Genomic DNA, 17,513 nt, shown 5'->3' with positions numbered 1-17,513 from the left:
TCTGACTGACAATAGACTGAGAGGCATGGCTTCATGCAGACTATTTTAAATACTGCTGTGGAATTATTTTTAATATCTTTTCCTCTTTTCACTGTGGGGGAGAAGCGACAGGAACGAGTCCACGGGCGCATCTTCCTCTTTATTTCTGCCACCTGTCCTGTGTGTGTGTGTGTGTGTGTTGAATGTGTGCAGCAGTGATGTTAATATATACACTCTGCATGACTTTAATTGATTTAGCAGCTCTGCTTGCACAGTACAGCTTTTTCCCTAATTTGTCACTTTCCTGACTTCTGTGGCTGCTCATCTTTGCAACTTCAAAAGCCGCCGCAGCTGCAGAGAGATTTGACTGTACACTCAGTCTTCTTCTGCCTCCCCCTCTCCTTCCTTCTCTCCCCCTCTCCCTCTTTATGTTGTTCCTTTCTCTTGTTTTCCTCCTTTCTCTCTCTCTCTCTCTCTTCCTCTCTCTCTCTCTCTCTCTCCATGTCTCTACCCCACACTTTCCCCTCTCATGTGACAGAGGAACAAGCCTTGTAGATAGAAATCCTTTCAACACATATCAAGGAAATTAATCTACTTTCATAATGAATGGGATCCACTCCGTTGAATACATTTGTATAATTCAAGATGTACAAAACAGGAAGTAGTACCAGGGCCATGTCTTCCTGTTCTCTGCTCACCCAGCCTGTCACTCTCTCTTTTCCACTGGGTTGGTCACACACATGCACATGTGCAGCACACACTCTTTTTGTCTCACTGTATAACCAAACATACCTACTCTGACTTATAACAGACTGCCTTATTTATGCATATACTTGTGTGTGTGTTGGAGTTCAGTGCTGTAGCCATTTCATCTTCTCCCCTCCCTTTAATAACAGACTTCGGAAACAATCTTGCCTGCTGAGGAGGGCTACACTGCAGTTAACACAGCCTGCTCTGGTCGCCATCGATAGCTGATTAGGTTATTGACCCAGCACGCGGCGGCTGGGTGCTGCGAGGCTGTGGGAGGGGGTGTATACTGATCTGTAGGGTGAGACTGTAGGAGCAGACAGGGAGGAAAATCAGAGAGGGGTTTTGTGTGTGTGTGTGTGTGTTGGGGGAGTTGGGTTATAGGTGGGGGGTCAATGTAAATGTTATTGCTCTGTGAGCTCATTTGATCAAAGTCCTGGAAAGGTTAAGCGAATCCAATCTGGTTTTGTATGGCAGAGTGGAGACACAGGCGCTGGGGAAGAAACCCCCAGGACGGAGAATGGATTATCATATTGGCGCTGGAGTAGCAGGGGCCTCGGACGGACAGTTTACCCTGCCTGTAATGCGTTTAGACAGCAATTGGCCTTAATAACCTTTATTGACTTCAGCGGGTCAGTGCCAAGAATCTAATTATCAAAGTGTATCAATTTCATCGGAGTTTAGAGTTGCACCGCTCAAAATAATTATTTTAAGGTCGAGCCGGGGCAATTAATCCCCTCTCCACTTATTTGATGGCTTTGTAAAACATTATAAATGTTATGGTTTCTGTTGTGCATTTCACAATAAATAATTTTAGGCTGCAATTTTTTAAATGTGTTGTTTGGAGGGTATTGGTCCAGCTGGGGAGGTGGGGTTGGCATGGGGGCCGGGGGGGTGAGACAGTAAAAGCGTGAAGATGGAGCCGAGCTGAACCGGGCTGCAGATGTTTACCAGCAGACATTTGTTTTTTCTGCTTGCCATTTTACTTGCACAGTCAGTTTTATACCCACTTTATATGCACATATGGAACCCAGATTAATTATAAGTGTGAACTAAGCAGTAAACTGCTTAAAGATCATTTATATTGCTCATTATGAAGCCATTTATTATCTCCTCCATTAAATCACGCTGTGTTTATGCAACATATTGTTTTGCATTTTAAGCCCTGCACTGTGCAAATAGGCTCATACATTTGTTATATTGCAGTTCTTTGGCACATGGTGTGTATGTGTGTGTGTGTGTGTTTGTGAAGCATGTCGGCTTATTTTTCCTTGTATCTTCATGTGTTTGCAGCAGCACTTAGAGAAAAGAAAGTAAATGTGTGGCTTTTTTCCTTCACTGGCAGTAAAACTGTTCCGTTAGACAGTAGCTGTTCTCTCTCCTTATCACACAACCTACACCAGGGGCCTAATCCACTCATTCATTATTGCAGCACCTTGTTTACCTGCAGCTCTATATTAGCTGGCTTTCTTTGCCCTATTTCGACAGAGGTGAGAAAAAAAGAAATTACTCAGAGATTATTGTTATTATTCATTTAAAGGAAAAATATACGGCTGATAATACAGTTTACATTATGCAGAGGAGTGTGTTTGGAAATACGGAATGAAAAGAGGCAGGAAGAGACAGAGACGGAGACGGAGAAGGGAGAAAATGTAGCGGTGAAAAGGTATTTGCAATTCTCTTTGAAGTCCCCATTCAACAGGGTAAGCTGAATTTTCAGCAGCGCCTGATAGTGTTCTGTGTAAATGCTTAAAGCCCTTTAGAGAATTTTCATGGGCAGATACGCTGTGGCTTGAAGGGAGCGTTTATGTTACCTGGAGCCAATGCAGCCCACGGCTTTGTACCTAAAGATGTACACTAGCAGTGAATGGAATCCCACAGAGATTTGTCTGTGACAGAATCGCACTGCAACATCGCAGCATGCCAATAGAGGAAAAAAAAGGAGCTGCGAACAGGTTTAACCCTGTTAGCCTTCTGGTGCCTTAATACATATGGTAAGAGAGACAAGGGTGGACATAAAGCAAGGGGGCGGACGAGGTGAATATGTGGAAAATGAAAAGCAACTGTGAGGCGTCTAAGTCTGATATACAAAAAGTTATTTTTTTATTTTTGTGCCTTTGCCGCTACATGATATGATTAAAAAAAAAGTTTATTTTAATACTTCAGTTCATAAATATTTAGTATTATATTGCACATACACACACACGGGTTTAAACGCATACTGTGCTGCCGTTCTTAGTTGCCTGTACTGTCGTAGGTCTTATTGGACCAGCTCATTTTATCTTTCAGTACGATCCCTTGTGGAGCAAGATCTTATTATATTAAGTGATTGAAATTAAACCAGTTTAAATATATAATTGTTTCTTAATTACCGGATGCAGTGTCCTGTTAGTCGGAGAAGGACAAAATGTTAACAAAAAGTTTTTTTTTTAAATAACAGGACTAAAAATAAGATCTTGAGAAATTGTCTGTAATGTTAATTGCCTTCTGTCTGTGATTAGATGGAGCCTGATTTTTACGGTAAGGCTGAGGAGTTTTATTGACAGTGGTTTTGGACAAATTGTTTGTCTGTGAATTGTGATGTTGACGGCGTTTTCACAGTATCAGCAAGCCTTAAAGGCGGCTTGTCTCGTCTTTTTAGAAAACAAATGATCACTTTACAGAGACTGATCTGCTTGATCCTCTTAGCAGCTCCTTCAATCCCCGTATTTATTTATTTGCCGACTTATTTACTCGCTCGCTCGTTTACTTTCCTCTGTATGGATTCGGTTTGATCTCGCTCCCTCTTCTCTCTGCTCACGGCCACCTCCTCCTGTTCTGCTGCCTCTCTTCTTGCTTGGCCCTGATCAGCAAGATAAGGATTCAGAGGAGGAGAGATAACATCCATTAAAGTAGTAAAGAGGAATTATGGGGCAGCCTAGATTAATCACTGCTCATCTTGAACGCGTTGTGTGTGGACGGCAGGGATGGCTGCAGGGCCCGGCATCGTCCTGTGTCATTACGACACTGAGAGGACGGAGAGTGTAAAGAACATGGAGATGAAAAAGAGAGACTTCGCAGTCAGAAACATTAGCACCAACCTTCGTTGGACATTCACTCCAAAACTCTGACCCGGGTGTAACTGTTTACGTTTGTTGGGAATGTTGGCTAACGCTGGAGTGAAGAACTAGCGTAAGACTTACTAAAAAATCCCCACAACATTTAACAATTAAAGGCCTAGAAAGTTCCTTGTATTGATTAAATTGTAGGTACGTGACCAGAGCTTGTCGTCACATGTTCAATATTGACCTCAATCTGCCAATAGTGAGTGAAAACTCAGGGTTCAAGATTCAGGATTTCCTTTACATGTCATTTTTTGACATAAGAAAAAAAATTGTCACATATAAATAACATATATTGACATAACAAGTTATTGTTCCTTTGACATATGGTTAGGTAGTTGTACTGTACTGATGCAGTAGTTGTACTTTAGTTGTACTGATGCCATTGTAGTACATTCTCTGATAATAGAAGAAGAAGAATGAAAAGCTAAATCGTGTTCATGCATCAGTGACTTCCTTAGCCCGTCTGCTTAATATGATTATAATATGATATGATTTTACATTTTTTTACAGACCTCCAAATAATTTGTAATTCACACCACCCATTAAATAAATATTTAAAGAAGTTTAAGAAGTTATTACGTATTCAACTGAAAAAAAGCGATTTGCAAATAAAACCCTGTTGAAAAAACCTGCCAGAAGCCCGTAGCTGCGTTTGTAGATGCCACTATGATTCTCAAAGTGATTCCAAAATAATGGAGATTTAATCCATGATCAGATTTTACATTTAAATGTTTATATTTTGGTAGGAAAAGAGAATCACTCTAATCCACGCTGCCTCAAAATAGAGGAGACAGTGGAGTGACACTGACGGAGAAGCAGTGTGAAATTGTTTGATTTGCTTGAATAAATGCCAAGAAAATCATGAGTTATGTGAAAAGAGATCGTTGATGATGATTTTGAGATTTCTTTGTGACGGTGAAGGAATTACGACAGATAAAAATGTGGAGGGTTTTCAGAGGTGAGAGGAGTAAACCGGGTGAAGATCAAGGTTTAAATTGTTAAGGTGGATTTTAAAATATAAAATAAATGAGGCTAAAACAGACAGAAGAGGCACAGGTGCAGAGATAATTCCAAATTTTCCAAATTTTTAGATAAAACCTATCATTTTTGATGCTGCTGAAACTATTTAACTATGGTAATATTTTGTTACATATACTTTATTTGTGGGCAAAATTTGCCTTTATATTTATTTTTATAAATATCTTGGTGCTCTTTCATCTGTATCGAACTTGTGGTTCCATGATTACATGACTCCAGGTCGTGTGATTCTCCCAGGCTTCTGTCCCTCCGTCCCCTGCAGATATAGAGATCTGATTCCTGGTGTTAAATGGGTGAGATGTAGGACAGTGTAATTAACACTAGTCCTTTAGCGGGCCCCGCCTGACTCCACTGGGAGTGCCCGATATAGTGCTCATTAATTCCTATTTGTGTGTAATGAGAGGGTCATGTTGGATGTAATAAATTGCTCTTTTATTCGGGCATGAGCCGCGGGGTGGCATCCTCCCCCGACTAACAGTCTCATAAACACCTTTTATCTGCTCTCAAAAGCCTCTCGGGGTGGGGGGGATCACACATACACCTACTGTATATTCAGTATATATAACACAGTGGGTCCAGGTAGACCAGGTGGATGTGAGAAAATGCAATGGTTACTTAATAGTACTATCACTGCTACTTACTACTACTACTATTATTACTCCCAGTAGCATTTTTAAAATGTACGATACACTGTAAAAACAACTGTAAAGTTTATGGTCAATGACTGGCAGCAACACTAAGGGATTGTGTTAATGTAAAACTAGTATAAAATTAAAAAAAAATAAAAGTGACTAAAATTACATAAACCGTTTTTTCTACAGGTATATTTCTTATTCCTAATGCCACTGTAGCCAGTGATTATTAAACACACAAGGTAGTAATGTAGATATACTTTTAGTTTAATTTAAATTATTCAGATTTCCATATTGTATCTTTTATGAACACATAACAATTGTCAATGATAGTGTAAAAAAAACACGAACTGTAATGTTAGCCTGTGTTTATCCGTCATCTGAGCATTTGTCTGTCAATAGTACTTCATACAGACATTATGGGCTTCACTCAAGTCTCCGGCATTTTTATGGTGGGAAGCCCAAGGTTACAGAGATCTTAATCTGTGCTCCAAAAGCTCCGTCTATATGTAATTCGCAGCTGATGTCAGACTGGACACACAACAGCTCGTATAGTTTCACTATGACGTCCTTCATCCAAATACACTGAAGAGAATAACTACCTTTTAAACTTTTTGTAGTCAATCAAAACTTTGTAAGTAGTACATTTCAGCCGCTGAAAAAACAAAACTGCTTTATGTGTGCCTGCCGAGATGGATGGAAACCCTTTTTATTGGTTTAGCATTTTTTGAAGAGCTTAAGTACGGTGTGGTGTGCGTAACGATGTATAACTCCCGGGTTGGCTTCGGCCCCAGTCAGCAAAAAGCTTTTTACTGGCAGGAGAGCGAGGTGCTGATCACAATCTGTTATCAAGCTGGAATCTCGACTCAGCTTTCATATAGTCAAGCACAGAAAGGGAGTTTTAACAGAGTGGATGGTGCTGCGGTGTCACGCTCGTCGTAAACATCTCTGTCCAGCTCTGTCTTCATTGTCCTGAATTAGTCAAAGCACCTCTCTGGGCCTTTCTCCTGATAGATTGATGATGCATTTTTGCCAGGCCAGTGAGGAGTTTGTGTGTGTGTCCTGTCCCCTCTCATTCAGAGCAAGAACTTTGTGGTTTCGTCATCTGGGCGAACTGGATCTGTGCTCCTTATCATGAGAGGCAGACAAAGGCCTTTGCGAAAAACAGACCAGTGAATTTTTATGTGATAGTTGTGGGCCCAGCGAACTGCGACCCTTCAACAGATTTCCCTTTTCTACTTTGCCACCAAAAGGGATCGACACAAAGGCTTGAGAGTTCTGCTTCATTTGACCCTGTGGAAAGCATATGTCCTTCCACCCTGCTTGTATTCTACCCAGAAGATGGACAGCCGTTGGGGCCATACAAAGAATCCCTGCCCACTTGTGTGCGATACAATGCCTTCAAACAAAATCACTTGTCAGGGTCTTCCCTTTTTGGGAGGTTCCTCTCCACCCCTGAAGCCTTTGTCACCTAAAACATGTTACTCTGATGTTTCAGACACATTTTTCTAATGTTTTACACTCCATATAATCTGGTGTGCGTAGCGAAGCCCATTTTACTGGCTGACATAATTGATGGTGCCTGTAACCTTGCGACGGTCAACCAGGCAGAAAGGCTGGGGTTTCCATCAACACAGAGATCGCGAGAACACGTCAACACAAATAAGGAGACTCCAGGAATAAAAAAAAAACATATGAACTTCTACAGATCTACAAGGACTACAATGATTTATTTAAGTTGTAAAGGTAGAATTATTACATATTTAGACTGTATGTCTTTGGACTTTGTGTTTCCTTTTTATTATGTAACGGCAAGCCTATTGAAATTAAAAATAGACATATGACTGGTTGGTTCTTTAATTGAAATTGTATTATGACTTATACTAATTGAAGAACTTACTTCAACCCAGAGAATTTTCAATGAACACATTGAAGAAACTAATTTAGAAGACTTAGTATGTAGCAGGAGTTTAAAGTTTGCCGTTTTGGTTTGAAGTCACTTCAGAACAATGGAACATTTGAATGTTTTCAAATTCTGACTGTGATCTCAATCTCAGTGTCCATTAATCTGATTCCCACTGGTCAAGAACCATATCAAGAACAGGTTTAAAAACTACTTTAAAAGACTCTGGAAAGTTCCGGTCTGAAGACACATCATGTTAGCTGATAGTGTCTCCAAGCTGTGGGTTATCGTCTATAACCCATCAATTTTTTTCCCCTCCCTTTGAGCTCTTGCTACTTAGCCATTATGTTAGCTGAGGCACCTATTACACGAAGTTTGCAGTATGTAGTGCAACAGTCCTGAATGAGTGACATGTTGTTATGTGAAAGAATAGACAGATGCTTGTTGTTGTTAAGATACAGTCCTGGCTTGAGGTGTTAGTGAGCCGCCCCAGGCTGCCCTGCAGCCAGCCAACCTTTGGAACACTATCATCACTCCAACTCTCCAACAACTCAGCCTGGCTTTGTGTTTGTTTACCAACGCCGCGTCTGCAGAGAGAAAGAAATGTTTATGCCCATCTGTAGTAAAATAGACCAGTTGGCTTAGAGACCCACACTGAGGACGTTTAGGGTTCTACTTTTGTTCACTTTGGGGTTCTGGCCTGGGTCAGGGCACATCAGTGGTCAGCATCAGGGCCAAAGAGGTCGGACACTGAAGACAGCTGCTGTCGTCAAGAGGTAAATAGGAGGAAAGAAGACGCAGATTAGTCCCGGGACAAAGGGTCGTGGTCTGGTTGTCGCTGACAGAAGACTGACCAGAGAACAACCAGTATGTTGTCTGACCTGGCCAGGAACCAGCTTGGGGCTAAACCTGCATCTTTCTACATGTGGTGTGGTAACACATGTTTGTAGAATGAGTGGCACAAACTAACTCTGAAAAGCACAACCTGGCCTCCTGTGTTTCATGGTTGGTATAAACAGACATCAGCATTTTAGTAAGATGGGATCTATTTTTGCAGCTTCAATATAATTTCGTTTTTCTAAAAAAAATAGCTGATCATTGTTAGTAAATGTTTCTGGATAATAATTGAGCCATTGTTACATGACCATATATATATATATAAATACACACACACACACACACACACACATATATATATATATATATATATATAAACATCTGAGTTGCCTAAAAATATGAGTTGTCTAAAAATATATATTATAACATGACATTTGCCACTAGGATACTGCATGAAACAAATCTGGTACTTAATGAATAAATGTTGATGGGGCTTTTTGGAGTCAGCGATAGTGCTGAAGCTGAAACTGCTATTCTAGATCCAGTATTTGTTTTAAAATTAATGATTTTCCCTGGCTGCAGTTAAGATATTTTATCTTTTTTTTTTCTGTCATGCCACTTGTTTCGCTCTGAGGACTGACACTGAAAGAACGGAGGAGAGGGGCTCAGAATCCTAGGTTTCAGACGAACTGTGAATCCCTCACGCTTCAGTGTTGTGCCTGAACACAAGACACTGTGGTACGGCTGCAGTGTGACAGTGTGATGTCTGCCGGTTGAGATGGTGATACAGTGTGAACGCACTTTCTGGCACTTTCTTAGTCTGTTCCTAGAGGGTGGGGTTTGATGCAAACCGAATGGTACAGGCTCCATAGGCAGGCAGCCGACCCTGCTTCCTCCTGGTCACTGTAATCTGTGGTGTCTCCTCAGAGTCAGGTGTTATCAGTCACACACTGCCATATGTTTTGACACCTGTCCTGTGTGGTGTGGAGGAAGTAAGCATATTACTCTTCTGGCAAATCATACCGCTCCTTTGGAGAAGTGTGTACACACACACACACACAGGCCGTCAAAGCCATCTTCACATGAATTAAGACAGACAGGTGGATTGTCAGAAAGGGATTAAAACCGAGGCAGAGGAGAAGAGATGAAGGTTCCTTTACATTGTGGGTTTTTGAAAAGAGGGTGGGATGACTGGGGAGGTGAGTGACTGTTAATGGGAAGAAATAAACGTGCTTGACGGAAGGATGTGACAGCGAGAGACTGTTCCTAACAAGGCGTCAGAGTCAGTCAGAGTTACAGATCCATCACTTCTCAGAGGGTGGGAGAGAAGGGGGGGTGCATTTAAGGATATTCAGAGAGGGAGAGAATTTGTGAAGGGTAGAGAAGAAAAGGGGAAAGGGGGATTTGAATATGGCTGACAGTGCTGCATTTAATTTAGACTGCCAGATCCCTTTTCATTTGACTCCCTCTCAACCAGCTTATAGGCTGCATAAGGACTCGGAAGTGAAGGTTCTGGAGGATGTCTCAGATTAGCAGTGATGTGCCACGTCACACTTTAAGCTGGCCTGTAATTCATGTTCAACAGGGGGATACTCACACATTACACTCTGCTGTGCAGGACGTGATTAATTGACTCACACTTTAATATTGGATGTAATTTGCCCATCCTCTGATGTGAAACTGACTTTATACTAGACTTACTGTATGTCAGCACTTCTAATGGAGTCTTTGCTCAGAGCTGTGTAATTTCTAAACTAATGATAGAAGCTCAAGGGTGGAAGGAGTCGCCTCAGGTAGTCTCTCCGCTCAGTTTCAATTGGTTTAATATTCAAAAGAAGATGTAATAGAGCCAGGTAATTATGTGTCACACTCAAAGTATGTGACGGGAGGTGAAACATCCACCTGCGTTTTAGCTACGGTATGTTTCCTATTGTATTGCAAATGAAATGGCAGTTGTAGTCCAGGTGGCAGTGTCATTAACATGCCCATTAATTCAGTCAAAAGAGATGCATGTTTTCTTCCGCTTCTCTTTTTCAGACCATGCTGTTCCTGAAAACGGTGGAGGAAGGCAGAGCAGCAGAGGGACGCAGAGAGATGGCGGAAACTCTGCTGTCTGCACTGACAGACAGACACCAGCAGAGGCAGACCTGGAGAGACAGGTAACACACGCGCACGAAAGATGTTCAACTGTTTCACACATATTGAAGTATTTACACAATCTCTCTTAATAAAAGTTAACATTTATAACCATTGCATTTTAAAACTGTTCTCACCAATATCAATATACAATAATAATTAACAGTAATATCTGTTGTCTGTACGCACTCGATTATCAAATGTTGCGTTATTCAGAAGTGTCTCCAAAACAGCAACCATACCGACCATTTCCTGTTTTTCTGGCTCTGCTTTAGTAATAGAAATATATGTTTGTCTTACAAAGAAGCTGCCTAATGAATGGTGAATGATCTGCCAGTACTTCCTGTAAATGTTATCAGATAGTAGTTTCTTCGCAGTTGCAGAAATTCATGAAAAAGCTTTGCTTTAAAAACCCAACTTCAAACAAATCTCCCATCTGATTTGTACTTCCTTCTTCCTTGAAGTGTTTTTCACCTACTTACTATACGTTCAGTAATACATGACAACATGGATTTAAAGTATTTTTGTGATGACATAAAGGAATGCTGTGATCAGAGATAGACACATTAGTTCTTTCATTCAGTTTGCTGGAGGATGACTCCCCACTTGGAGCAGATGTGAATTCCCTAGATATGCCGTGGAGTTGTTGCTGTTGTTCTTGGTCCTTGGGCCTGGCAGCTATCACAGCTATCACAGCTATCACAACGACACGTGTGTCTTGGATAAGCTCAGTCACTTCCTTCCTTCTAGATAAGGACAGAGAGCAGAGGGTTTAGACCAGCAGCCATTCATTCTGATAAAGAGAGGCCTCCCACACTGACACACACACACACACACACACACACGCAGTGTTTCTTTAGCTGCTCATTCTCCCCAACACCGCACTGGTAAGCACACACAAACACAGGTAGGCATGTGTGCACTAGAGTTGCATACGTTTTCCTGCTTATTGTCTCTATCAACACATTTGACCTCTGTGTCACACACACACAGACAGGCACACACAAACACACCGACACACACGTTGAAGCAGACCAGATCCAAGAAAAAGCAAAATGGCCAGAGGCAGAATCCACAGACCAGTTCTAACTGAAAACAACATGTCTTCTTTTGGAAGATTTGCGGTGTTGCCTCCCTCGTCTTTCCACACCAGCCCTCTGTTTTGGAGCTGTCCCCTCCAGTTGACCCTCAGCTCTGCCCTGTCCAGATGAGCCTTGTAAACAGCCTGTTTCCACACACCTTTCTTTGCTGTGTTGACGCCCCCTGCCTCACAACTCAGATGTAGGGCCTGCGTTGATAGCGCATTCCTGTTGCAGGTGCTGAAAGCTAGGAACCGTATCATCACTCTTCAGCCCAAACTCAACATAACCACTGTCCCACCACCGGCTCGGTACAACCTCACACCCACCCATCCACCATGCAGTGTTAACGTGGACTAACATGTCTAACATTATCACAGAGCAGACCAGGAAGTGCTCCGTCCTCATCTTTGGGGCAGACAGACGTTTAATCTATCAGCAGTGAAAGACTGATTAGATTAGTCTGAGTCCAGGGCGAGCGCCCCACACAATGTGTTTGAACTCCAGCTGCTCCTAATGCCTTCTTTACACACATATAATGTGTGTTAAGGGTTACACACATTAAACGTCTGCCCCTCACCCTAACTACCCCACTTACAAAAAGCCAGAGGTTACACTGTCAAGTGGCTGTCAGCAGATAGCATTAATACAAAACAAAACACATTGCTGTGTGCAATGTTAAGTGGGCCGAACTCCTGCAGATTAGGGAACTGCGTCTGCTGATATGAAGCAAAAAAAAAAAAAAGTTTCTTTATGTGTGTCCTCATAGACTGTGGCATTTTTAAAATTAAAGATACAGTATATTACAGGATCAGACACACTGTAAAGAGAATTTATTTCATTGCTGTCAGATGTGTTCAGAACTTTCTTTATTTTCAATAAGGTGCACACCAAAATAGGACTTCTGTAATTAATTTGCTGATTCATTTAGCTGATTTTCCCCCCACGCTGGGCGTTCTAATTAGGTTTCCACACAATATGCAACAGGCAAGCTTTTATCATAATACTCCCTTTGTTTCCATGGTTTCAATTCAGCACATAATGCTCGCGCAAAAGGATGAAAAAGGAGCAGAAAAAGCATGATTGATGACTTTAGCGAGAGGCGCATAAACATAAACAACCGGCATTGATTGATTAAGTTTCTGGCTGACTTTTGTTTCTTAAACACCAGTTAAAGCAGCACTCCCTGTGCTGCAACACCAGCTTGCTGCCTCCCCTTCTTGGTATATATATATATATATATAAATATATATATATATATATATAAATATATATATATATATATATTTATATATATATATATATATATAAATATATATATATATATATAAATATATATATATATATATATTTATATATATATATATATATTTATATATATATATATATATAAATATATATATATATATATACAGTATATAGTATATTATTTTTGTTTTCTTTTTGCAAAAGCAAAAAAAGAAGAATTAGCCCTGGTGACCAGTGGTTCTTTGCCAGTGACATATAGGCACTTAGAGTGAGTGATGCTGCGGCTCGCCCTACGAGCCGAGGCACTCCATTCATTCATTCACATGAGCCAACAAAGTTATGAAGGCTTTTTTATTCTTATGAGCTTTTCTGGTAACTGGGTTTTGCCGATGCACATGGTGAATTCTATGATAGATGCTGCCCTTCTGTGTCCCTTTGGTAAATGCCCCGTGAGTATGCTGGAAATAGATGGATTATTATGTGCACAACAATTCCACGGTAGGGAGGCTGAGTATGCAACAGAGGAAATGCACAAATAAAAAGTAAGGCACAATCAGGAAATGACATTCATTTAAAATCTTTGGTTTAAACATTCTATTTAATCAACAATCATATTGTGGAAACCATTTTCATTGAACACATGAATCAACACAGAAAGGCAAAACTGGAAGCAGGATCTTTGTGGTTGGGGGCACAACATAATCCACTGTATCATAGCCACTGGATTTGTATGCATACACTAGAGCCACCTTTGAACCTCCTGGATGAGGTGACCTTATGCTAACCCCGCACAGCCTAGAGGTCAGTGCTCCTGACCAAGAGAAAAGGCTAAAAAAGCCTTGTCACAGCCGATGAGCAAACTCTGATTGGAACATCTGTGAGTTTTGTACCGACTATACAAACTGCTGTAGGCTTTGTAAGGTCATTATATGATAATGAAAATCATTACAGAATTACATGGGGGTTTAGGACATGAGAGCAGCAGGAAGAGGAGGGGAGGGCCACATTGGGTTTGATAAATGGACTGTGAAGGTGCCCATCTGGCTTTCTGAATGCCTTTTTCTTCCTACTCTTTTATCCAAGCCTGTCCTTTACTACTCTTCTTTTTTATCGCTCTTCAGTTCTCCAGTAGGCCAGTGTTAAAGCAAGAAGCCTGTAGTGAAAGATTAACAGAGTGCAAACCTAACTCACCTCGGTGGATGAGAAAAGGAGGAGAGGCAGGCGGTGGTGTTTACGACTCAAGGCAGGGTTTGTGACTGACTTTTCAAAGACCATTGCTTTTTTTGTCAGTGTGAGCCAAAAAAGAGAACACAGCCATTGACCTTTGGCACCAGAATCAATCGGACTTACAAAGTGTACGTTTTTTAACTTGGCAGCGTAACAGGTTTGGAGAATGCAGGAGTTTCCTAAAAAAGAAAATACAGAATGACATTCAATTATTCCCCTCATTTTAATTAGCAACAACAAATTATTTTCTTCTAGTCCCCATCATGGAAGCTGTCCGCTTCTGTAGTTTTTCACGGTAGTAGGTGGATTTTTTTTTTTTTGGCATATCCATAGGTGGCAATAGTTCTACTGAATGTACTCAGTGTTACTGTTTAAAATTAAGAAGAAGAAGTAAGACTGTGCAGGGGCCAGGAGGAACCTATGTCTGAGGAAAAAGGAAGAATTCAAGTAAGAAGTCTCAGTCTCAAGTTACATAATTAGTTGTGTTATAATTAAGCATTAGTTTAGTTCTTTAAGCTGTGTAGCGCCACAGAAAAGTGGTTATTGGGTACTAAAATCCACCTGCCAATGTAGCATCACCTTCACCAAAGATCCTGCACAAAGGCATCCTAACTTTGTAGGATGAGTATTGCACTCCGTATTGGAGGAAAAAGGGTTCATGCTTGTTCACATTGTATAATGTAGTGACAGGAAACATCATTTATTTTTGTTCTGAAATGCTATATATACTGTTAAAAAAGGAGAGTCTGTTCCTTTGGAAAGCATGTGACCCCGCCCCGACCAGGGTTATGTTGTCACTCTAATAGCTGTATACTCAGAATTTGTGGTGTAGTACATCTGTTCCATGTGTTTATTACTTTTCTTCGACTTGTTGAGAGTGAGTGAGGTCTTTATCCTGGGACAAAGGCGACGTCAGCTGACATCAGGAGGCAGAAGGAAGGAGGTCCACGCGTCCACAGCTGCACTCATCACTCAGCTGTCCGGTCTGACCCATGACCCCTTTGGGTTGTGTCCCAGCCTTCATCAGCTTTATGTTTCCTGCCATTGTCATCCACTCTTGTCTTCACCTGGCCACAGCCATGTTTCACAAAAGACCCAGACTGTCATCAAAACCAAGGGTCAACAGAAGCCAACGCTGGCCAGCAGGGGCCAAAGAGTTGAGGTTGGAGGTGTGTCCAACCAGGAATGACCCCACTAGAGTTGTCAGCTAAAAGTTGCACTCCTGCAGAGATGCATAGTGACACATTAAAAGAGGAGAGAGACCTCCATTGGCTAACACTCCATATCTGTTGTGGTGACATGTCCTTTGTGCTGTCCGTGACAGGCCCAGCCCTAACTCTTGCAGTGGGGTGGGGCAGGGCGCTCAGAGACAATGGTGCTCTCCAGGCCCAGATGGGAGTTAGTAAGATTGTCAGTGTTGCTGCTACAATTAAGATTGACAGCGCACATTCTTTTCCAACGTGGTCCTCAACTCCTTTAAGTGTTAGAATACCCCAGTGACTAATGTCAAGAACTGCTGCTGCTGAAGTTAGTGGGGTTAGGACTGAGGTTCAGAGGAGGTGGCATTAAGCTGTAAATATATAGGTTTGATTGGTATGTACTGTATGAGATGGCATTGTAAACTAACAGTCTGGTTGGTGGCAGCTTAGTCTGCCGGGCCTGTGTGATGTACTGTATGTGGCAATGTAAGGTGACAGGTTAATCACATCTCCAGGATAGCAGTCCCACATTTGCACACACATCATCGCCACAACAGCAGCACTGTTTTGAAAGCAGAACAGACTGGGCTAGTTCTCTCTGTTTTCCTTGGCATTCGTTTGCCGTCCACACCCTTGTTTCTCTTTACCTTCGGGGTTTGTTTGCTGTAATGGTGGGCAAACACCTGTGTAGTGGGTGGAACACTCTTCCTAGAACCCTGTTCTCTGTCTTTACTGTCTGCTTGCCTTAACCTTGTACCAAGTGCTCTTGGCGTCATTGGCATCTTTGTGTTTACTTGGTTCGGGGCACAGAAGAAAACAAATAAGGACATGTCATCTGTCTCTTTCATCGAGGACCAGTCTGTAATTAGCGCAAACGGAGTGGTTAGCCCATGACGCAGTCGTCTAATTTGTCTTTCTTTATCTAAAACATGTCTGTGTGGTCCCTGAGACTGGTTACATGCGTGCCGAGAGATTGCCTGTGGCCCGAGTGTTTGTGAGGTGTATGTTTGAGTGTGCTTGATTGTAAATTATGAATTCTTCTCTCATGCACCCACCCCTGTTTAGCAATCACTCAGTTATGCATGACATGTCCTGACCTCAGCAGAACCTCACAGCTGCTGTTGCCGTTGTAATTGGGATCACACCCTAGTTAGTTCCCATGCTGGAGAGAACATATGAGTGTGTCTCCTTCTTGCATAACTGCTGCGGACAAGTTATCCACTGATGCTTTTTCTTCACCATCACTCTACAAACAAATGATACCTGTGTATACATGTAATGATATTATTTCTGACTGACAAGCAGTTTAGTAACCAGCGACTGACGCACATGATTTCACCCTTTGTGCATTTGTGTGTGGTAATGGAAGGCACTCAACTGGCAAGGATCAGGGATCACGGTCTTTTGTTAGATTTCTTCATTCAAACTTGACTTGAGTCACAACTAAATTAAAATCTTCAAGGTTTAAATGGAAACAGTCATTTTATAATTATGCATTTCGCAGTAAGAGTTTGGAAATAAGGTGTGGCACGGAGAGGCAGAAGGAGAGAGTTAGAAATGTCATTAAAAGACCCACAAGACATTTAAACACACTTGTTGCACAGACAGTTGCCCATTAAATGCTGCCTTTTTTTAATATGGAAACAAGATTTGTGTTTGCAAAAAACAGTGTGGTGAGAGGAGAAGGGAGGGATTGGCTTTTGGGCCTGTTTTACTGGTAGTCAAGAAAACCAGCGCATTTTTTCTGGTCAAACCCAACATCCCAGAGAGCTGATAGAGCATGATTGTGTCAGGACGTGTGTCAGGCATGTGAAACAAATAGTGTGAACACAGAGTCATTCCCACAGCCGTTCTCTTTGTTGTAATAGTTTGTGTGTGAGGCGAGTAGGATAATGAGCACAGATACAAAAAGCATTTCTAAATATCCAAAAAAAGGAAATTCTAGAATTCCGTAAAGCGTTTGAAGCATTGTCTAATTAGATAAAAGTCAAGGACAAAGGACTTTCAATGTTTTTAGAAAAGAACTGATTTTGGCTCTAAAACTCTGTATTTACTTTGCAAAAAGAAGCTTTCAATAAATGTACGTTCAAGATGGAAATAATTTGTACGACAGCCAAAAATATATAAGGGGCCCTAAATATGTAGATTAAACCTTTTAGTCCTGGGCTCTGAGAGATTGTTATTTTTGTTAGATTGCTGATATCACTGTATATCCTGCACACATATTATACGTGCATCCACACCACATGCCTCATCCCATTCCTTTTGTCTCCATCCACCACCACCTCCACCACCCCATCTGGGCAGACCCACCGCCTCCACCCTTCCCACCTCAACTACACACATCTCTCTCCACTCCTCTGTTAATTATACCCAACGCCGCT

General features: G+C 41.6%; 1 protein-coding gene across 2 annotated transcripts in view; it reads left to right on the top strand.

The window, feature by feature from the left end:
- The window catches only part of fto (FTO alpha-ketoglutarate dependent dioxygenase), a 68,305-nt gene that overhangs the window by 38,477 nt on the left and 12,315 nt on the right, over nucleotides 1-17,513 (top strand). For both annotated transcript variants that reach the window (XM_025055400.1, XM_025055401.1), the window contains exon 8: nucleotides 10,278-10,399. In XM_025055400.1, the coding sequence (XP_024911168.1) occupies nucleotides 10,278-10,399 (122 nt within the window). The remainder of the gene's footprint in view (nucleotides 1-10,277; nucleotides 10,400-17,513) is intronic.

This window comes from Cynoglossus semilaevis, chromosome 5, assembly GCF_000523025.1.
Source record: "Cynoglossus semilaevis isolate Cse_v1.0 chromosome 5, Cse_v1.0, whole genome shotgun sequence".
NCBI classification, from domain to species: Eukaryota; Metazoa; Chordata; class Actinopteri; order Pleuronectiformes; family Cynoglossidae; genus Cynoglossus; species Cynoglossus semilaevis.
The sequence above is the reverse complement of the archived record's forward strand: the minus strand, read 5'-3'. Positions and strand labels throughout refer to the sequence as shown.